The sequence below is a fragment of the Myxine glutinosa genome, chromosome 5 (assembly GCF_964187855.1).
Source record: "Myxine glutinosa chromosome 5, kmMyxGlut1.1, whole genome shotgun sequence".
Taxonomy (NCBI): Eukaryota; Metazoa; Chordata; class Myxini; order Myxiniformes; family Myxinidae; genus Myxine; species Myxine glutinosa.
In genome coordinates, this window is record NC_136265.1 from 32,360,608 (window position 1) to 32,384,675 (window position 24,068).

At 49.1% G+C, this 24,068-nt stretch overlaps 1 protein-coding gene across 2 annotated transcripts; it reads left to right on the forward strand.

The window, feature by feature from the left end:
* Positions 1–296: 296 nt before the first annotated feature.
* LOC137428625 (ras-related protein Rab-32-like) lies at positions 297–23,577 on the forward strand. Of its 2 annotated transcripts, none has more exons than XM_068118530.2 (5): positions 297–569; positions 5,921–6,082; positions 16,592–16,685; positions 21,179–21,903; positions 23,231–23,577. In XM_068118530.2, the coding sequence occupies exons 2-5, from the start codon at positions 5,978–5,980 to the stop codon at positions 23,378–23,380; spliced, it is 1,074 nt and encodes a 357-aa protein (XP_067974631.2). In that variant the 5' UTR covers positions 297–569; positions 5,921–5,977; the 3' UTR covers positions 23,381–23,577. The 2 variants fall into 2 exon arrangements, with proteins under 2 accessions (XP_067974631.2, XP_067974629.2); XM_068118528.2 differs by having other exon boundaries at positions 341–569; positions 5,931–6,082.
* Positions 23,578–24,068: the final 491 nt, after the last annotated feature.

The following is a 24,068-nucleotide window of genomic DNA, read 5'->3' on the forward strand; positions in this document are numbered from 1 at the left end:
TCACACAATGACAATAACACGTCGTTCAACCTGCAATCATACCTGTGCTGTACACGTGTGTATTGGGTGGGGTGCGAAGAGGAACCCAGCAGGAGGAAGCAACCTTCCGTTATTCATGGTATTTGTTGCTCTTCGAAAACACGTTTTGAGGAATTCCATTTTGAAATGTTTGCATTGCACCTGGAACACGTGAGAACAAAAGAAAACTTGGTCACGTGATGTGCATTCTATTCCATGACGTGGTAGTGTAAGCAGAAGTTGACATGCAGGTAACAACCGGTTTGGCAGGTGACTGCGACTCCATTCCGTTTTATACCACAGGTAGAGGCAGTGGTGCCCCAGAGAGCACCTGGAGAAACTGTACTATAGAGCAAGGTAACAGTGAGGAACGGATTAGGGGAAACTGCTGTAATGAGGTGTACGCAGGTGTGATCAGACCTCAGACAGGTGCTCCATTCGCGTATGAAGGTGAGCTCTAAAGGCTAAACGTGGCATGAAGACGACGACGATGATGATGGGCAGCGTACGTGGATGGTGGTACCTCTTTTCGGATTGATCACAACCACCAGGTATGATCACAATCCACGATATATAATTGCATGTACCTGTACTGTATGTGGTAGGATGGCCGAGATCGGTAGATGTATGTACACTCGCCTCTGGGTTCGAATCCCGACGGTGTTTCACGGGTAGGGTGATGCGTCAATGTCGGATGGACGTTAAGCCGGTTGTCCCGTCTGCCGGAATTAGTTGGTGTACGTTTAAGACCCCATTGTGTCCTTTGCAAGGAGTTGGCGAGTTATCGCCGGCACCCTGGAAAAATTCCTGCCCGAGCTTGTATGTGGTGGCACCTACTGACCTACTTATTACGTACGCAGATATTGAAAACGACGTTGCCAAAAATGACCACAACATCAGCAGGCAAGCTGCGAATAAACCAAACTCGCTCCTGCCTCTTGGGTCACTTTCAATGCTATGCGTTTTGCCATCCACCCCCAAACGATCTGTGTGCCACCCACCTCCAAACCATCTGCGTGCCACCCACCCGCAAGCTATCTGCGTGCCACCCACTTCCAAACTATGTGTGTGCCACCCACCTCCAAACTATCTGTGTGCCACCCACCTCCAAACTATCTGTGTGCCACCCACCTCCAAACTATCTGCGTGCCACCCACATCCAAACTATCTGCGTGCCACCTATCTCCAAACTACCTGTGTGCTACCCACCCCCAAACTATCTGCGTGGCACCTATCTCCAAACTACCTGTGTGCCACCCACCTCCAAACTATCTGCGTGCTACCCACCCCCAAACTATCTGCATGCCACCCACCCCCAAACTATCTGCGTGCCACCTATCTCCAAACTATCTGCGTGCCACCCACCCACAAACTATCTGCATGCCACCCACCCCCAAACTATCTGCGTGCCACCTATCTCCAAACTACCTGTGTGCTACCCACCCCCAAACGATCTGCATGCTACCCACCACCAAACTGTGTGCCACCCACCTCCAAACTATCTGCATGCCACCCACCCCCAAACTATCTGCGTGCCACCTATCTCCAAACTACCTGTGTGCTACCCACCCCCAAACTATCTATGTGCCACCCACCTCCAAACTATCTGCGTGCTACCCACCCCCAAACGATCTGCATGCCACCCACCCCCAAACTATCTGCGTGCCACCCACCCCCAAACGATCTGCATGCCACCCACCACCAAACTATCTGTGTGCCACCCACCCCCAAACGATCTGCGTGCCATAACCAAACCATCTGCGTGCCATACCCAAACCATCTGCGTGCCATACCCAAACCATCTGCGTGCCATACCCAAACCATCTGCGTGCCATACCCAAACCATCTGCGTGCCATACCCAAACCATCTGCGTGCCATACCCAAACCATCTGCGTGCCATACCCAAACCATCTGCGTGCCATACCCAAACCATCTGCGTGCCATACCCAAACCATCTGCGTGCCATACCCAAACCATCTGCGTGCCATACCCAAACCATCTGCGTGCCATACCCAAACCATCTGCGTGCCATACCCAAACCATCTGCGTGCCATACCCAAACCATCTGCGTGCCATACCCAAACCATCTGCGTGCCATACCAAAACCATCTGCGTGCCATACCCAAACCATCTGCGTGCCATACCCAAACCATCTGCGTGCCATACCCAAACCATCTGCGTGCCATACCCAAACCATCTGCGTGCCATACCCAAACCATCTGCGTGCCATACCCAAACCATCTGCGTGCCATACCCAAACCATCTGCGTGCCATACCCAAACCATCTGCGTGCCATACCCAAACCATCTGCGTGCCATACCCAAACCATCTGCGTGCCATACCCAAACCATCTGCGTGCCATACCCAAACCATCTGCGTGCCATACCCAAACCATCTGCGTGCCATACCCAAACCATCTGCGTGCCATACCCAAACCATCTGCGTGCCATACCCAAACCATCTGCGTGCCATACCCAAACCATCTGCGTGCCATACCCAAACCATCTGCGTGCCATACCCAAACCATCTGCGTGCCATACCCAAACCATCTGCGTGCCATACCCAAACCATCTGCGTGCCATACCCAAACCATCTGCGTGCCATACCCAAACCATCTGCGTGCCATACCCAAACTATCTGCGTGCCATACCCAAACCATCTGCGTGCCATACCCAAACTATCTGCGTGCCATACCCAAACGATCTGCGTGCCATACCCAAACTATCTGCGTGCCATACCCAAACTATCTGCGTGCCATACCCAAACTATCTGCGTGCCATACCCAAACTATCTGCGTGCCATACCCAAACTATCTGCGTGCCATACCCAAACTATCTGCGTGCCATACCCAAACTATCTGCGTGCCATACCCAAACTATCTGCGTGCCATACCCAAACTATCTGCGTGCCATACCCAAACTATCTGCGTGCCATACCCAAACTATCTGCGTGCCATACCCAAACTATCTGCGTGCCATACCCAAACTATCTGCGTGCCATACCCAAACTATCTGCGTGCCATACCCAAACTATCTGCGTGCCATACCCAAACTATCTGCGTGCCATACCCAAACTATCTGCGTGCCATACCCAAACTATCTGCGTGCCATACCCAAACTATCTGCGTGCCATACCCAAACTATCTGCGTGCCATACCCAAACTATCTGCGTGCCATACCCAAACTATCTGCGTGCCATACCCAAACTATCTGCGTGCCATACCCAAACTATCTGCGTGCCATACCCAAACTATCTGCGTGCCATACCCAAACTATCTGCGTGCCATACCCAAACTATCTGCGTGCCATACCCAAACTATCTGCGTGCCATACCCAAACTATCTGCGTGCCATACCCAAACTATCTGCGTGCCATACCCAAACTATCTGCGTGCCATACCCAAACTATCTGCGTGCCATACCCAAACTATCTGCGTGCCATACCCAAACTATCTGCGTGCCATACCCAAACTATCTGCGTGCCATACCCAAACTATCTGCGTGCCATACCCAAACTATCTGCGTGCCATACCCAAACTATCTGCGTGCCATACCCAAACTATCTGCGTGCCATACCCAAACTATCTGCGTGCCATACCCAAACTATCTGCGTGCCATACCCAAACTATCTGCGTGCCATACCCAAACTATCTGCGTGCCATACCCAAACTATCTGCGTGCCATACCCAAACTATCTGCGTGCCATACCCAAACTATCTGCGTGCCATACCCAAACTATCTGCGTGCCATACCCAAACTATCTGCGTGCCATACCCAAACTATCTGCGTGCCATACCCAAACTATCTGCGTGCCATACCCAAACTATCTGCGTGCCATACCCAAACTATCTGCGTGCCATACCCAAACTATCTGCGTGCCATACCCAAACTATCTGCGTGCCATACCCAAACTATCTGCGTGCCATACCCAAACTATCTGCGTGCCATACCCAAACTATCTGCGTGCCATACCCAAACTATCTGCGTGCCATACCCAAACTATCTGCGTGCCATACCCAAACTATCTGCGTGCCATACCCAAACTATCTGCGTGCCATACCCAAACTATCTGCGTGCCATACCCAAACTATCTGCGTGCCATACCCAAACTATCTGCGTGCCATACCCAAACTATCTGCGTGCCATACCCAAACTATCTGCGTGCCATACCCAAACTATCTGCGTGCCATACCCAAACTATCTGCGTGCCATACCCAAACTATCTGCGTGCCATACCCAAACTATCTGCGTGCCATACCCAAACTATCTGCGTGCCATACCCAAACTATCTGCGTGCCATACCCAAACTATCTGCGTGCCATACCCAAACTATCTGCGTGCCATACCCAAACTATCTGCGTGCCATACCCAAACTATCTGCGTGCCATACCCAAACTATCTGCGTGCCATACCCAAACTATCTGCGTGCCATACCCAAACTATCTGCGTGCCATACCCAAACTATCTGCGTGCCATACCCAAACTATCTGCGTGCCATACCCAAACTATCTGCGTGCCATACCCAAACTATCTGCGTGCCATACCCAAACTATCTGCGTGCCATACCCAAACTATCTGCGTGCCATACCCAAACTATCTGCGTGCCATACCCAAACTATCTGCGTGCCATACCCAAACTATCTGCGTGCCATACCCAAACTATCTGCGTGCCATACCCAAACTATCTGCGTGCCATACCCAAACTATCTGCGTGCCATACCCAAACTATCTGCGTGCCATACCCAAACTATCTGCGTGCCATACCCAAACTATCTGCGTGCCATACCCAAACTATCTGCGTGCCATACCCAAACTATCTGCGTGCCATACCCAAACTATCTGCGTGCCATACCCAAACTATCTGCGTGCCATACCCAAACTATCTGCGTGCCATACCCAAACTATCTGCGTGCCATACCCAAACTATCTGCGTGCCATACCCAAACTATCTGCGTGCCATACCCAAACTATCTGCGTGCCATACCCAAACTATCTGCACTATCTGCGTGTCACCTCCAAACTATCTGCACTATCTGCGTGTCACCTCCAAACTATCTGCGTGCCATACCCAAACTATCTGCGTGCCATACCCAAACTATCTGCACTATCTGCGTGTCACCTCCAAACTATCTGCGTGCCATACCCAAACTATCTGCGTGCCATACCCAAACTATCTGCGTGCCATACCCAAACTATCTGCGTGCCATACCCAAACTATCTGCGTGCCATACCCAAACTATCTGCGTGCCATACCCAAACTATCTGCGTGCCATACCCAAACTATCTGCGTGCCATACCCAAACTATCTGCGTGCCATACCCAAACTATCTGCGTGCCATACCCAAACTATCTGCGTGCCATACCCAAACTATCTGCGTGCCATACCCAAACTATCTGCACTATCTGCGTGTCACCTCCAAACTATCTGCGTGTCACCTCCAAACTATCTGCGTGCCATACCCAAACTATCTGCGTGCCATACCCAAACTATCTGCACTATCTGCGTGTCACCTCCAAACTATCTGCGTGCCATACCCAAACTATCTGCGTGCCACACCCAAACGATCTGCGTGCCACACCCAAACGATCTGCGTGCCACCCCCAAACTATCTGCGTGCCACTCACTCACTTTCTGTCTGATTCTGTGTTAAGGCAAAACCTGAGCCTTAATGACATGGCATGGTCACCTGCAAGTTACGTACGCAGATTTGTCTTGGAGAAGGGTAAGGGAATGAATTGGGAAGAGGGGTTGAGCGAGGGAATAAAAGGGGAAGGGGTTTTGAGAGGAAAGGAGAACATGTGTGCATTCATATAAAAGGGGGAAGGGAGGGGCAGGAGATCAACATGCGATAAGAAGGTAACTCATAAATGTTGTTATAATTTCTGACTGGCTGTACTGCCAGGTGATCACAGCTGGACTCTGCGTCGTCCTGTCGACTGAGGACCTTGAAGGAGGTGAGATGGTCGAGTCACAAAGGAAGCGTGTGAAGCTGCTCGTCCTGGGAGATGCTGCCACGGGGAAAAGCTCCCTTGTGCGGAGATATGCAAGAGGAGAGTTTGGGGATGTAAGTGTGAAGTAAAAAAAAAAATGTTTGTCCCCTATAAAGTATTTGGGGGCAAATTCGTCCCTTTTCTTTGACGGTGTATGAGACTCGCGGAGGAACTTGTGGGGGAGAAAGACATTACGAGATATGATTGTACTTTTACATTAACTGCAACAGCTAGGAACAGCATCAATTAACCTACCACCTATTCCTGCTGACAGTCAGGCTCCCTGAATTTGTTTCATGGACAGTCCTGGGTGCTTCTTCTTCTTCTTCTTCTTCTTTCATATGCAGCACAGGATTGGCTGAGGGCGCGATTGTGTCGCTGATGCAGTGTCCCTATTACCAGTACCCTGGTACTCATTTTGCCAACCTCTGAAGGATGACAGACCTACTCAACCCCACCTGACCGGGATTCAAACCGGGACTAATCAGCCCTCCGTGTCGGTCCGCAGGTGTTCCAAACAGCTGTTTATGTGAATCATTTGATTTATGAGTTTTTATGCACATTAAATATTCCAACGCATCACAGTTCCCCATTCCAATGCTCCTCCACCCTCCTCCCCATTTGCCACCTCAACACTCCCTTCCTCGTTCCCACCGATCAACCGTTTCAGCCCTGACTCTCCGAGCCTCCTCTTCCCTTCCTCCAATCCTTTCTCCACTTCTCTTCCCTTTTCTTGCTTTTATTTCCTATTTCTAGATCTTCAAACTAGTCGGACAAAGTGTCGAATCATGCAGGATATCACCGGACAAATGAAAGCTGGCAGTATGTATTTATTTTATTTTCAAAAATCTCTTCAGCCACCTCATTAGTCCCATACAATCCCCCAATGTGGATACTAAACGAGATATAACGTTCCTGAGAGTAACAGCTCGGTATGAATATCTTACATTTATCCTCGGAGTGAACACACTTTTAAAGTTTTATTTCATTTTTACAAACTCGACATGACGAGTCTTTCAGTAATAATAACATCAAGGATGATTAAATGAATGAGCTGGTACAAATGTTTTTTGGGTTTTTTTTTTTTTGGTACGCAAGATCGAGGCTCGTGCTGATCACAAAAAGACAAACTGACACATAAAACACAAAACATACAATAAAGGGAGCGGGAGACAAGATGGGGAGACAGAGCGAAGCACACAAGTACAACATTTGAGAGCAGGGACATCGGGAGATCTGTGGGAGGGAGAGGGCTTGGAGGGGGGAGGCATGGGAAAGGGGGGCAGGTGGGAGAAGTATAAAACACATGGACACTGCTAGAACTTCCAGGAAAGAAGTTGGTATTTCAAAAAAGTGGATCTGGGGTGAATTAACGGGGGTAGAAAAGATCAAGGTTTTGGATGGGGGAGGATAAGAGATGGTGGTGAACTGCTGTTTTAAAGACCTGGAGGGTGGAGTGGGATTGAAGGGAGTGAGGGAGTTTGTTCCAGAGGCGGGAGTAAAGAGGAATGAAGGAGTGAAGGTGAGCAGAGAGTCTTGATTTTGGCAGTTTAACCATCACAGGGTTGCAGGCAGATCTTGTGCGACCTGTAGGAATATTTGCGGGACAGAGCACAGAGAGAGCTGGGGCAGCAAGGCCGGAGAGGAGTCGGTAGAAGACAGAAAGAATCCACAGAGATCTGGAACTGGAGCGAAGCACAATCGGCGATTTTAATTTTGGGAAATGTTGGAAGGTTAAGATCAGCCGAGCAAAATAAATACCTATTAAATATACCATTCATAAATCCCCGCCATCATCAGCCTCCTTCCGTTGCAGAACGAAGGCCTCCGTGAACCCACGTTGGGGTCTTGGTGTCCTCGCTGTGCTTTCCCGGTGCGGGTTGGCGAGAGAGTTTGGCCAGGTGTTGTGACACGCCCTAAGATTGCCCCGTGTATCATGTAGTCTCTAGTTTCGTTATTCATACCTTACACTTGTTTAGGGTCAACTGAATCTGCCAATCATTTGCCCAATCTCTTAAAGGATCTACACTTTCCTGAATCTGATCACCAACCTCTCTGTCATCTCCATCATCACCACCAAGCTTTGTCATCTGCAAATTTATAAAGCAGACCCTTCACCTGACGATCTAAATTGTTGATTAAATTATTAACTAGAACGCCACTCAGTCGAGCGCATACTCCCGCCGTGGGTCAAGTTGGAATAGTACGATTTCACAAAAGTTTGAGGGAGTAGTTCAGTGACAACACAAGACAAGACAAAACACAAGGCAGACACTGCACAGATATATATTTAGAATATATAGAAGATAATGTTTAAAAACACAAGGCAATTTCACTTACATTTTCGGATTCAGCGTTCAATTCTATATAAGTGAGTGTATTTTGAGGAATGTGTGACTTCAAATAAAATTGTAAGCCAGGAAAACGTTCGTTTCATTCCTTAGGGATACAACATGTAAAACTGGCCCAAACGTCAAAACAAAACTCGCTCATTTTAAGTCGTACAAGCTAATGCGACCACTCATTATTATGGGAAGAATCCCGTGCACATGCTGGTCACACTTATAACTCACCTAAGTCTTTATAAGTTCATCAAATACTGACACCGCGATTGACATTCGCTGAGGTAAACTAAATGTTGATATCTCTTCTGAGGTTAAAAACAAACAAACAAACAAAAAAACAGTCTTAAAGCATTATACGTATCAAACGATACATTTTATGAAACGGGGAAACCGAATACACACTTTGTTGGTTTTAAAATGACAGAATATGTCTTTATTAGAAAGAAAAAAAAAGAACCTTGAAGACGACGCTGCTGACAAAATACACCGCTCTAACGCATAACCACGAGTTTAAGCTACATTTACAACAAATATGAAAACTATTTTCATATCACAATGTTAAATATAGAATATATAGAAGATAATGTTTAAAAAAATGAGCCCTATCTTCCAATGGTAAACAAGCCTTCAAAAAATTCCTGGATCCGGAATAATATCCTGAGCTTCACCAAAAACTAATCAATTCTTCCTTATCCCAAGGGCAATCATCCCACCAACTTTCATCCAAATCCGTTCAGAACTTTTCCAGATATCTTGTTCACAAACATACGAACACACACACGTACAGACATGATCGAATGCATTACTCCCTGGTGGGAGTAACTAGAACGGTACTCGGTAGAGCGCACACCTCCACCAGGCTGAACAGTTTACATTTTCCATCCACCGAAAGGCCGGATATGGATTCGGACCTGAACCAAAAGCTAATCGGCTTGTTCTTGTCGCCTAACCAACTGATCCCTCAAGTTTAGTCATAACTCATCCATAACTTTTTGAAATATCATGTTATTTATCGCTTTTGGTTCTATCAGGCAATAGTGAAGAATCACTTTGTGGTGGACACGATGGCTCGCTGGCGCGGTGACATCATTCCGCGCACCAAGAGGGTGTCGGCCACGCCCGAGGGGTAGGCGTGGCCTCGGGATATACACGGGGCGCGCAGCCCCGAGCGAGTCAGTGCTATAGTTGAGCTTTGCAATAAAGACTCTTTTTGTTACCCGCGTTGTTGCTTCTCTTCTTGGCAAACAAGTCGTGCGCATAGCACCGCACTTCACTGGTGACCTCGACGCTGGTTCAGCCGCCGCTGACCAACAGAACGCGCCAATGTCAAACAACGCGGTCGCGGTGAAACTCCCCGAGTTTTGGGAAGCTCAGGCCGAGGTATGGTTCGTGCAGGCCGAGGCACAGTTCCGACTTCGAGGCCTAACGGCGGATGAGATGCGTTATTACCACGTCGTCGCCGCCCTCGGGCCCGGCACAGCCACCCGAGTCGTGTCCTTCCTGCGGAACCCACCGGCCGACCACAGGTACGAGGCGCTCAAGCGTCTCCTCATCGCCACGTTCGGCCTCACAGAGTGCGAACGGGCCGACCGCCTCCTGGACCTTCCCGAACTCGGCGACACACGACCATCGGTCCGGATGGACTACATGCTGTCGCTGCTGGGTGACAAAGCCCCGGATTTTTTATTCCGGGCGCTCTTTCTACGCCAGCTGCCGGCACAGGTACGCCTCACGTTGGCCGGTTCCAAAATAAAGGAACCCCGCGCTCTGGCCGTCCAGGCCGACATGTTTTTCGCGGCATGTGACACACGGGCGAGAGTCGGTGCGGCTGTAGCGGATCCCGAGGCTGATGCTGCTGCACACCTCGTGGGTCCCAAGGCTGATGCCGATGCACACCGCGTGGCCGCCGCCACGCCCCGCCCACGACCACCGCGAAAGCCACGGCCTCCGCCTCCGCCGCAAACCTGGTGCCGTTTCCACGCCAGGTTTGGCCATAAGGCTAGGAATTGTTGCCCGCCGTGTTCGTTTGGCAAGTCGGGAAACGATCGAGCCGACGCTCGGTAGCGGCCCTGAGGGTCGGCCTTTCCGGCAGCCTCCTTTTTGTCACGGACACCTTGTCCGGGCGTCGCTTCCTCTGCGACACAGGCGCACAGGTGAGCGTTATCCCCGCCTCCATGTCCGACAAGCGAACCGCGGGCCGGGGCCCCGCATTGCTTGCAGCCAACGGTACACCCATACGCACATTCGGGAAGCACTGCCTCTCCCTGCGGTTCAGAGGGCAACGCTTTCAATGGACGTTCGTAACCGCCAGCATGCCCATGGCATTGCTCAGTGCGGACTTCCTATGTGCAAATGGGTTGTTGGTGGACGTGAAGCACAGACGCCTCGTCCAGGCCGAAACGTTCAGCTCGCTCGCTTGCGCGCTGAGCAGTTCGTTGGGCAGCTCCCTGAGCGGCTCACCGAGCGGCTCGCCATGCGGCTTGCTGAGCGGTTCGGTCCCGGCGAGGTTGGTCTGTATGCTTCCGGCAGCGGACGAGTTCACCCGCCTCCTCGCCAGCTTCCCAGCCCTCACGCGGCCCACCTTCTCGGCGGTGGCCGTAAAGCACGGGGTGGAACATCACATCCCCACCGTCGGGCCACCGGTCTACGCCCGGGCACGCCGCCTAGAGCCGACGAAGCTCGCGGTGGCGAAGGCGGAGTTCGCTACGCTGGAGCGGCTGGGCATCGTACGGCACTCCAAGAGCACTTGGGCGTCGCCACTGCACATCGTGCCGAAGCCCGGCGGGGGATGGCGGCCGTGCGGCGACTACCGCCGCCTCAATGATGCCACCACCCCCGACCGCTACCCGGTCCCTCACATTCACGACATTTCCGCCCAGTTGGCGAAAATGCCCTTCTTTTCTAAGGTGGACCTCATCCGCGGATACCACCAGGTCCCCGTCAGGCCGGAGGACATACCGAAGACGGCCGTCATTACACCATTCGGCCTCTTCGAGTTTCTTCGGATGCCCTTCAGGTTGAAGAATGCGGCTCAGGCGTTCCAACGGTTGATGGACAGCGTCTTGCGCGACTTGGATTGCGTTTACGTCTACCTGGACGACATCCTCGTTGCAAGCGCGTCCCGTGAAGAGCACCTCCGCCACCTCCGCACGCTCTTCGAACGCCTGGGCCAGCATGGCCTGATCGTAAACCCCGCCAAGTGCCGGTTCGGCGTCGCCGAAATCGACTTTTTGGGGCACCGCATCACCAGGCACAGGGCTACCCCCTTACTGGCAAAGGTGGAGGTGGTCAAGGGGTTTCCGCGCCCCCGCACGATCAGGGGGCTCCAGGAGTTCCTGGGCATGGTAAACTTTTACCACCGTTTCATGCCCCGCGTCGCCCAGCTCCTGCGTCCCCTGCACGAGGCCCTCCGGGGGAAGCCGGGCAAAGGTGACGTTGTTTGGACCGAGCAGATGGACGCGGCGTTCGCGGGCGCGAAGCTCGCCTTGGCTAAAGCCACCATGCTCGCGCACCCGGCGCTCGATGCACCGATCGCCCTCACCACCGACGCGTCGGACTACGCGGTGGGTGCAGTGCATGAGCAATGGGTGCGTGGTGCTTGGCAACCGCTGGCGTTTTTCAGCCGGCAGCTTCGCCCGCACGAACGCCGGTACAGCACCTTCGACCGCGAGTTGCTCGGGCTCCACCTGGCGGTCCGGCACTTCCGCCATCTGCTCGAGGGCCGTTCGTTCACGGCCTTCGTCGACCACAAGCCCCTGGTCTTCACGATGGCCAAGGTCGCCGAGCCATGGTCGGCCCGGCAGCAGCGTCACCTCTCGGCCGTGTCCGAGTACACGACGGACATCCGGCACGTCGCGGGAAAGGACAACCCGGTGGCGGATTGCCTTTCCCGGTCCGTCGCCCACGCAGTCCACCTCGGGATCGACTATGCCCGGATGGCGGCAGACCAGACCGCCGACCCCGATGTCCAGGCCTGGCGGACCGCCGTCACGGGCCTCCGCGTCACCGAGGTGCCGTTCGACGGCGCGGGCATGGCCCTCTTGTGCGACGTCTCCCTCGGGCGGCCTCGCCCCATTGTGCCCGCGGGCTGGCAGCGCCGGGTTTTTGACGCCATCCACGGCCTGTCCCACCCGGGCACGAAGGCCTCCCAGAGGCTGGTCGCCGACAAGTTCGTCTGGCATGGCCTCCGGAAGGCCGTCCGCGATTGGACCAGGACGTGCCTCGCGTGCCAGTGCGCGAAGGTGCACCGCCACACCCAGGCCCCGTTGGCCCCGTTCACGGTGCCCGAACGTCGGTTCGACCACGTTCACGTGGACTTGGTGGGACCTCTGCCCCCCTCGCGGGGTTTCACCCACGTCCTCACCATGGTGGACCGCACCACCCGAGTGGCCGGAGGTCGTGCCTTTGGCGGCGATGACGGCGGCGGACGTCGCGCAGGCGTTCATCGCCACCTGGGTTGCCCGGTTCGGCGCCCCCTCGGACATCTCGTCTGACCGCGGCCCCCAGTTCACCTCGGAGCTCTGGGGGGCGGTCGCGTGGGGGCTCGGCGTCCAGCTGCACCGCACCATGGCCTACCACCCCCAGGCCAACGGCCTGTGCGAGCGCTTCCACCGCTCCTTGAAGGCCGCGCTCCGGGCCACCCTCCGCGACGGCGGCTGGGTCAACAGGCTCCCTTGGGTCCTGCTGGGCTTCCCGACGGTGCCCAAGGACGACCTGCGCGCATCCGCGGCGGAGTTGGTCTTCGGACAACCGCTGCGGGTGCCAGGCGAGTTCCTCCCCGACTCCACGGCACCATGGTCCGTGGCGCAGCAGCGCTCCGCACTGCAGGAGACCGCCTGGAGGTTCGCCCCGGTGCCGACGGCGGTACTCCTGACCGCGTTTCCGTGGACCGCCTCAAGCCGGCCCACCTCGACGTGGACCACCCCCCGCCGGTGGCTCGGCCGCCCCCCGGCGGGCGGACCTCCGACACTGTCCAGCCCCGCCGGCACGCCCCCCCCCCCCCCCCCGGTCCTGCACCCATCCCAGGTGCCGCCGGTGGCATCCCAGACGCCACCAGCCGCCAGAGGGCGCTTCGGCCGGGTCATCCGTTTGCCCCGCAAACTGACCCTTCAGGTGCGCGGGAATTCTGGGGGGCGCGTGTGGCGGACACGATGGCTCGCTGGCACGGTGACATCATTCCGCGCACCAAGAGGGTGTGAGCCACGCCCCAGGGGTAGGCGTGGCCTCGAGATATACACGGGGCGCGTAGCCCCGAGCGAGTCAGTGCTATAGTTGAGCTTTGGAATAAAGACTCTTTTTGTTACCCGCGTTGTTGCTTCTCTTCTTGGCAAACAAGTCGTGCGCATAGCACCGCACTTCAACTTCAAATATTATAAAGTTCTCTGATCCAGACCCGGATCCGGATCTTCACCAAAATCAAAACAATTCTTCCTTGTCGCACACCCAACTTATCCACCTATCCAAACATTTCCAACATCCGGTCCAACATCCAACGCATCCAACAAACAGAGCAATGCTCGAGGATGCATATTATCCGGTCTTGGAGCATTATCATCCTGGAATTTTTCCACCTGCTTCTTCACCTCATCTACTCGTACATGGATCTCTTCTAAAACCCTGGCTCCTCACCCCCAGGATAGATGCTCTCTGCTATTGGAAGTTTCCCTATTTGTTCCTTTGTAAATGTAGAAGCAGACACAGACGCAGTGCAATTACGGACAAGCAGAAGGCATTCATTAAGTACAAAATAAGAGCTTGCCGTCTGAAAATCCAACACGCCTGCACCACTATCCCAAACTTCACTGGTAGTGGTCATCAAAGAACCTGAGCCCATAGTCTTGACAGAGCCTCAAAGGGTTCATGACAAATCGTGAAGGTTCCGTGCCAATTAACCATTCCTGGGCAGCTCACCATTCTGCCACAGGGTGTGGAAATTTCCACTGAGTCAGTGGAATCAAATCCACAAGAAGTATTCACACCCCTTGACTTTTTTCACATTTTGTTGTTACAGCCTGAATTTAAAATTGATCAAATTGAGATTTTTTTTTTGTCACTGATCTCCACATAATACCACACAATGACAAAGGGGAATTTAGAAATTATTACAAATTAATTAAAAATGAAAAGCTGAAATATCTTGAGTCAATAAGTATTCAACCCCTTTACTATGACACTCGAAATTGATCTCAGGTGCATCCAATTTCCTTTGGTCATCCTTGAGATGTCTATACAACTTGATTGGAGAGTCCACCTGTGGCCAATTCGATTGATTGAACAAGATTTAGAAAGAAACACCTTTCTATATCAGGTTCCACAGTTCACAGTGCATCTCAGAGCAGAAACTCCACCATGAAGTCTAAGGAACTGTTCATAGAACTCCGATATAGAATTGTGAGGAGACATTGATCTGGGGAAGGGTATAAAATAATTTCTAGAGTGTTGAAAGTTCCCAAGAGCATAGTGATCTCCATCATTAGGAAATGGAAAGAATATGGAATTACACAGACTACAGAGTTCCTTGGCTGAGATGGGAGAACATGCTGGAAGACCAACAGTCCCTGCAGCACTTCACAAATCTAGATCTTTTGGCACAGTGGCCAGACTGAAGCCACCCCTGAGAAATACACGTGACAGCACGCCTGGAGATTGCAAAAACTCACGTGAAAGACTCTGAGAGCACGAGGCAAAAGATTATGTGGTCTGATGAGCAGCAAATTGAACTCTTTGCCCTGAATGCAAAGCGCTATCTATATCTGGAGGAAACCCAGCACAGCTCATCACCCATCCAACACCATCCCTGATGTGAGGCATCCTGGTGGCAGCATTATGCTATGGGGATGCTTTTCAGTGGCAGGGACTGCAAGACTTGTGGAGGAAGCCTGAGCAGTGTCCATGTCTTTTGTACCTCTCCCACCACCCCCCCACCCCCCTTCACATGCCTCATCCCCCCCAAGCCCTCTCTCTCCCACAGATCTCCCGATGTCCCTGCTCTCAAATGTTGTACTTGTGTACTTCCCCCTATCCCCATCTTGTCTCCCGCTCCCTTTATCATATGTTTTATGTGGGACTGCAAGACTTGCATGACTGCAAGACAAGGATAGAGGGAACAACGAATGGAGTCAAATACAGGCAAATCCTTGAGGAGAACCTGCTTCAAATTGCAAAAGACCTTCGACCAAGCCTGGTGTGGCCTTGACGGTTAACCCTAATCAGGCTGGGTGGATTCCGTCCCCCACCCTCTCTACTTATTTTGCCATAATTTCGCAGAAAATTATTTTTTCTCATGCTGAGCTTTCATGACTTTTTCTGTTCAACTCTTGCACACGTTTTGATACACGAATTTTACAAAAATCGGATCTACGGTTGCCAGGGAATCCACCCCTCCTCCCCCTCCCCCCAGGCTTTGAAAAAGTCCAAAATAACCCGGCCTGATTAGGGTTAATGTGGCTGGCTTGAGATCTGAAAGTCCTGAGTTGAAGTTGAAGCCCCTGTCATGTTCAATTAACTCCAGCTAGGTTGACTCAGCCTGTCATCCTTCTCAGGTCAAAAAATGAGTACCACCTGACTGGTAATGGGGGTATTGCATCAGCAGCATAGCCACAGGCTGCATGCATACCTCCACCACCACCCACAACCACCTTAGACTGCGGTGAATATTTAGTCCCAACAGGACAATGACCCCACGCATACAGCCAAAGCAACACTGGAATGGCTTCAGAACAAGAATGTGAAAGTCTTTGAGTGGCCCAGCCAAAGCCCAGACTTGAATCCCATCGAGAATCCGTGGAAAGACTTGAAGATTGCTGTTCACCGACACTCCCCATCCAACTTGACAGAGCTTGAGCAAATCTGAAAGGAAAAATGGGAGAAACTCGCCAAATCTGGATGTGCAAAGCTGATAAAGACACACCCAAAAAGACTCGAAGATGTAATCACTGCCAGAGGCGCTTCTACGATGTATTGGCTCAGGGGGCTGAATACTTATGTAAATTAGATAGTTCTGTATTTAATTTTCAATAGATTTGTAAAAATTTCTAAAAACATGTTTTCACTTTGTCATTATGGGGTATTTTGTGTAGAACAGTGACAAAAAGTTTAAATTTAATCCATTTTAAATTGAGGCTGTAACACAACAAAATGTGAAAAAGTCAAGGGGTGTGAATACTTTCCGAATCGATATGATATTTTATGTATTTTATGACATCTTATGGACTGATATGTGTCTGTCGTTCTGTCCAGTGTTACAGGCAAACCATCGGTGCAGATTTCTACAGGAAGACGTATGAGGATGGACCTTTTAGGTGGTGCAGTGTGGAGTTGTGGGACATTGCTGGTAAGGATAGAGGAACGGAAAAGTGGATGCATAGGAAATGGGTATAAACCTGTAAAATGAAGAGTGAATAATATTCATGTTTGTCGCTTAATCACAGGGATGAATCACCTTTTGAGCCCCCAAAAAGTGTTTCCACTTTCACAGTTTGAAATAAGCAGTGTCCGGTTTCTGGAGAATTCTTTTTGGAGAGGTTTTTTTTATTCTGTCTGGCATTTTGTCCAAAGGCAGATTCATCCACAACTAGGATTAAACTAGTAGTCTTCACCTGCATGATTAGTTATTGATTGAATCTGGAGGCACCACTTTAAAAATACAGATATTTCTCTAACCATCGAGATCGACACTAGGTACAGTCACGGAGGTATATAATATGGAGAGCCAATTGGCCACCTCGCAGCATTAGCCGCCGTGAAGCCACCGGAAATAGTCTGGCGGCCATATTGGGAAGCCGATTGTTTTGTAAACAAAGCCTGTCAAAGCAAAGGCGTGGCGCACTGATGATGCAGCTGGAGCGAATTTTAGGACCGCCGACTATTTAATTAATATAGAATACTAATATTTGAACTGATATTCGGGCTCAGAATCCCGTTCTTTAAGGAAATGGTGTTCATTAAGTTTGAAGTTGATTGTAGACGCATTTTTCCTGGGGAATCCAATGGTTTAGAGCTTGTTTGAAAAAAAAGTGCCCAAAATTACCGCTCGGTGTTCTTTATCGTCCTTCTCATGACCCAATCACCACTAGTAGGAATAAGAATCCTGACATGTTACACCCCTGTTTAACTCCTGTCTTCACCTTGAACCATTCTGTTGTTTCACCTTGGTCGACGACCGCACATTGAAAGTCTTGGTAAAGGGCTTTTACAAGGTTCACTAATTTTCCAGGTATGCTGTATTTCTTCATTATGACCCAGACTTTCTCTGGGCAAGGAGTCGAAAGCTTTCTAGAAATCTATAAAATTGAGGTACATCGTCGTTTGCCATTCTTTGGCTTGTTCTATAATATTCCTCAATATAAAGATCTGATTTGTTGTCATGTTATATGATGTTACTTAATTCAGTCATTATATTGTAACTAAGATGTGTATGTTTCTATTACCGAGATGTTAGAAACCAGTCACATAAATGACATGAAACGCTGTCATGTAGTTAACCCACACAATTCTTGGGTTTCGGAAGTTTTTGCTATTCATAACATACAAGACTTACATGTTGCAATGGAACGTTCAGCAGGACATGGTAATTGTTACATGAATAATGGAGCGGAGATATAGACATCTCATGCAACACATCTTTTACAGTTTAAATATTTACATGAAGTGTTGGTGAACTCGCCATATCAGACAAAGGGCAACCCACTTGCAGACTTGATGTCATGTCGCATCAAGAGGCGCTTATATGCGGCAACAAACTGCCGGGCCGTTGGGTTATTCCCACTTCCACATGCAATGCGGACCGCTCCAAAGAAAAGTTCAATGTGGTCTTGGCTCATTTTGTACGTAAGCAGGTATCGCAGGGGAGATGAGGCAGGTTTGACATATGTGAAATACAAAATTGTGACACTCTCTATGCAGATCATGAAACCAATGAAGGGGGTTTTCAAACGCGTATTGGTCATAACTTGACCATTCATGTTTTTGATGTTGGACAAGTAACTGTAGGCAGTATCCAGGAATGGCAGGAAAAGTCCTTCTCGTGATGTCATGAGTGGTGCCTTGTAGTTTCGTGCCAATGGATTGCGAGAATTTAGAATGTCAAACAGTTTGTCCAATGTTTCAATGTATTGGCAGGTAGCCTCACTGCCCTGAAATTCTGATAGTTGCAAAGTGTCCCTGCAAAACCGAATTGCATCTGCCACACTAGTGCTCAATGTCTGAGCGGCTGTGTCCACCTTCATGACATTGCTCTTCCACTCGATGTGTTTCCGGGAGAGCTTATTTCCCAGACGCAAGCCTTCCCTCTTCTGCAGATCAAAGAGTGCCTGGATGTATTTCCACGCGATGACTTTTTTGTTGCCATCCTCCATCATTTTCATGGATCCAAGACAGTTTCTTGCAAGTTTAAGCATGTGACATGCATCGAGTACTTCGAGTACTTCGGCTTCAGTCGGACGGTTTGACCAGTCTTGTCGAAGTCACTCTCATTGAAGTGATCACTGCACAGAACTGTGGTGCCTGGGGTGGGGTAGAAGGACTCCCTTCTCAGGGCAGATGTCCATCGAGAGCACAAGTCCTTATCCTTTGGAAACCTTGAAACAAAATACATTGTGGTCACAAAATGTGGTTGCGGGTCAAAACCTCAGAGGGCAGTCAAAACATCCGAGTCAAAACGACTCCATATCAAATTAATATTTTGAGTTTCATATGTATAGTTAAATACAACTTCATCTGCTAATGTTTGCCATGTGTCGGACTTTCGTACCTTCCACAAGTAACCCCCATTTGCTCTTTCTGCTCACGAGTGACACAGGAGGGCATGGAAACCCTGACAGTAGTAGACTGGACAATTAAGTTAAGCTCATCACAAATTAAATCACTTGACAATGATCACGAGCTGACGAGTCAATCTCGATACTTCAATCTGAATCAATGAATGAGTCAATCAGACATCAGTCTGACATACTCACATAGCCCTAGTGAATACACAATACAGTTATATTTGAGATATGTGTCGTATTGCACACCCTGCGCGTGGTCTAACATCATCAAATTCAAACACAGTGTTCAAACTTCATTGAAACTACATTGAAACTTAATTACCTAGCCCCACCACCGTGACCACGCCAAAAACTGAAAAAGCAGAACACCCGCGATCGCGGTTTGTCACTTACTTGTGAAATGTGCATGTGGAGGCCTTCCCTGAGGTATTTGTGCAGTCAAATGCAACACACTGTGGCATTTTGAAACAGCGCGTTCACAAATAAGACTCCTTACAGTCGGTAAGCATCCAAAATGAATCAGAAATTGTGAGATCAGCTGATTGTGAGATAAAACACGGACGCAGACACAATCGGCTTCCCAATATGGCCGCCAAGCAACTTCCGCTAGCTTCAGCCGACAGCCGTCATTGGCTCTCCAGGTTTATTATATACCTCCGTGGGTACAGTGCATACCTCCGCCAGGCTGAACACTTTACGTTTTGTATCCCACTGATAGGCCGGATCTGCTGACCTGAACCAAAATCTAATCGGCTTGTTCTCGTCGTCAACCAACTCGTCCACCAAGTTTCGTCCAAATCCGTCCACAACTTTTTGAGATGTCCTGCTATATATCGTTTTTTGCCCTATCTCTCAACGGTGAAGAATCACTTTTAAAATTCTAGTAGCCGGATCCGGATCTTCACCCAAATCTCATCGCTTCGTCCTTGCCACACAACCAACCTGTCCACCAAATTTCATCCGAATCCGTCCACATCTGTTTGAGATATCCTGTTCACAGACAGACAGGGAGACAGGGGTGAAAACATAACCGTCTACCTTAGGTGGCAGAGGTAAATATTGTATGGGGATGCTTTTTCCGTTCCTTTTTCCGTTTTTCCGTTCGTTTCCGTTCCGATGCATTTGTCTTCCTCTCTCTCAACGATACTCCGCACATCCGTCGAACCATTCGCCTTTCCACCCTTTCCAGCCTTCGTTGCTGCTCTACGTTCATTACCCATGTCTCGCTCCCATAAATCATAACACTTCTCACACACGCAGCATACACCTTTCCCTTCGGCTTCAACGACACTCCCCTCCTCGTCAGCACGCCACTCAATTCCAGAAACTTCTTCCATCACACATCTCACTCCAGCAACCATTGCCGAGTCTGATCCACCTTCTCCATTCAGCATGTCTCCTAGGTAACAAATAAATCAGAAAATAATAATAAATAAATAAATTCCCTCTGCCGACAAATTTTTATACCTCTTTTTTTCATTGTATGTGGGTTGTCCATCCAGCTGTCCGTCCGCCTGTCAATACGTCCGTCCGTCTGTCCGTCCGTCATAGATTTTCGTTTCCGTGATAAATTAAGAATGGCTGAAAGGATCTTTGTCGAACTTGGTACAAGTATGTCTAATGATGCAAAGGTTAACTGATTAGATTATGAGGTCAAGAGGTCAAGGGTCAGAGATCCCGTGAGGTAAAATTCTGTTCCTGAGCTAACTTGCGAACCAGTGATGGGGTTTTGACCAAACTTGGTATAAGTATATATTTATGATTCAAAGATGAATTGATTAGATTTCGGTGTCAAAGGTCAAAGGTCAGATGTCATGTCAGGTAAAAATGTGATGCTTGAGAACAGCTGAAGTGATTTACCGTAAATCATACGTGGTACATGTATGTATAATGATGTAATAATGTGGGCAGAGGTATATTGGTCGACGCTGCGACGTCGAAGAGTGCTGTTCTCGTTTTTTTTTTTTTACTGCATCTAGTTTATTTAAAATTTATAAATCAAATATTTTTCTTGTATTCAATGTCACTAACCTCCCCCACCGTTTGTATTCCCTCATAGGGCAAGAGCGCTTCGCTCGTCTCTCTCGGGCTTTTTATCGAGATGCCCTCGGAGTTGTTGTGGTTTGTGCACCTTCCATCTTTCCTGATTTTGTAAGCGCAGACTCGGAGAAATCAAGAGCAATGGATAACGGTTTGATGAGGACTAAAGAGACCGGAGAATTGGTGCAGAGCGACGGAGAATCGAATGATCAACTCGGTGATGCATGCAACACCAAAGAGCCAATGGGAGACATGTGTGTCGATGAAGAATCCAGCAAAAAGGCAAGAAATTCTGAAAAGCTTGAAAGTCGGATGATGGCAAATAGGCCTAGGCGACTTTCCTGGAGCGCTTGGAGCGCCAGCTTAGAAGGAGCAGCTTGCTGGAAACACGAATTAGACTCTCAACAGCATGGGAATATGCTTCCTGCTATTCTACTTTTCAACAAGTGTGACTTGTGGACCAATGAAGGAGAGCAAGAATGGGAACAGCAGCCAGTGCGTGAATGCACGGACCAAGATGCGGAAATTGAAGAAACTGAGAACAGGGAAGATGGAGGAAATGATGCCGATAGATTAAGCTCAATAGATCTTGACAATAACGTCAAGAAGAAGGTGAGCAAGGCTGAAGAAGAGGTAAAGAATACTCAGGGAAAGAGACTGTTTGGAAGTGCTTTGCCATTGGAAGCATTGGAAATGTTCTGCAAAGACCTTGGATTTTCTGCCTGCTTTGAGACTTCCGCTAAGGTGAGGCCTCAAAGTCGAACATGAACATGTAGTCGGGGCCCTTAGGGATATTTTGGGGCCGTTTGGTTCAAATTCTTCCAAAAGCACCAAATTTGGCCCAGATGTTGCCCATGCCATACTCTTTCGATTTTTGACGGGCGCCAAGACGGGCGCCCCCCCCCCCCCGGGGGCCCCATATTGACGAAATACTAAATGGCCGCCACCCAGATTAGAGGAAAATCAGTGAAATAACCCAAAGGGTTGGAATCATGTATGATACCACTTTTCAGGGGTTTTCGAGGTCGAGGAATCCAATTATGATGTTATTTTGATGATTCGAGGTCAAGGTCAACCCTCAAGGTCATCTTAAAGGTCATTTTTGAGTCAAACATGTCGGTTTTTGAGTTTTTTGTCAAGATTTACGCGAGGTTCACCATTTTATGTTTCTGGGTTGGGTAATCGAACTCTGACATTATTTTTGACAATTAGAGGAAATATTTACATGTCTATTTCCTAATTTTCAGGCAAATGCAGTTCATCAGTCTAATTACAAAGGTACGGATTTTGATGTTTTATGAACTGTATGCCATATCCTTGTGTTTAATTTTTGTGCGATCATGATCCGAGTTCATGTATACATGATTGCATACATGTCATAAATATGACGTCATAGGTCATGTGACCTGGCGGCCATATTGGATTTTATGAAAACCTTAAAAATGGATCCCTGCCTTCATTTTTCGATCGATTCATTTTGAACTTTGACCACTTATAGTACGCCATGTGATTGGATGCGTATCCTAATTATGACGTCATAGGTCAGGTGACATGGCGGGATGGACCGGTATGGTCCCCGGATCATACCGCCCTTGGCGCCCGTCAAAAATCGAAAGAGTATGGCATGGGCAACATCTGCGCCAAATTTGATGCTTTTGGAAGAATTTGAACCAAAATATCCCTCAGGGCCCTGACTACATGTAAACTAAGTTCACAATGAAAGTGAAAACAGCCGAATTTAAAGATTTTAGAATGCGTGGAACAATGTAAGAGCACACGAAAGTTTTGCATGAATAGGTGATCATGTGAAGATCGTTCCGCAGTACTTTATACATGTTAATGCAATGTGTTGATCCGCCAAAAACACAAAATCCCACTGGCCTACACTTCTGTTCGTAACTACGTATTATCTGCTGAGATTTGTTTGAAAAACTTCTTGAAGACATGACATGTGCATAGTAACTCGGTTCTTGTAACATTATTGACTGTGGATGCAGAACGCAATTAAGGGAGTATAAAACCGACATCCTCCGCATCACTTCCGTTCCTTTCCCATCCCTTCTTCCCCCAGTGTGACATCAACGTAGCCGAAGCATTTTCTTTCCTTCTTGAAGTAATTGCATCCAACCAAGACAAATACAGCACGACCGAGACAGACGGAGGAGCTTCTCTTCAATCCGAGGAGTCGCACCATTCACACGGGAACAAATGCTGTATATAAGCAGCATTGGACAAGAAGAACAAACGGTGGTGTTTCTGGTGGATAGTTGGATTTGGTGACAGTTATACAGAGCACCGGGACATTCAGCGAGGGAACAAACTGAATCTTGATTTTATGAGTGCAATCGGTCTTAGTTTATTGGAAATGATTGCATTGTTATTGACTTTTCCTCCTCCTTTTAAAACTCAGGGATCCTTCCAATTGTGCCTGGACCATTTTACTCGTGAAACGGATTTAATATCATGTAGGTTCCAAAAACTACACTTTTCCACGTTACTTTTCAGGCATTTTTAAGCACTGGATAGTGGATACACATTAGTACCATTGGAGCTGAAGCTTTCGTATTGTGTTCAATGGGGAGTTCGGTGCAGCAGACTTTTATGCCTCCGTCGACAAAGTCGCCTGAGGAATTATGTTTTCTGGTTGTCCATCCGGCTGTCCGTCAGTCCGTTTGTCCATCCGTCAGTCCGTCCGGCTTGAGAATATTTTTGTCTTGAGAATGTTTTGAGAATCAAATCAGTTTTTGTTACCACAATAACTTGAGAATGGCTTAAGGGATCTTAAGTCAAATTTGGTGTAGATATATATAATGAGGTGACGATGAACCGATTTGATTTTGGGGTCATGAGGTCAAAGGTCAGAGGTCATGGTAGGTAAAAATCCTGTTACCGCAATAACTTGTGAACCA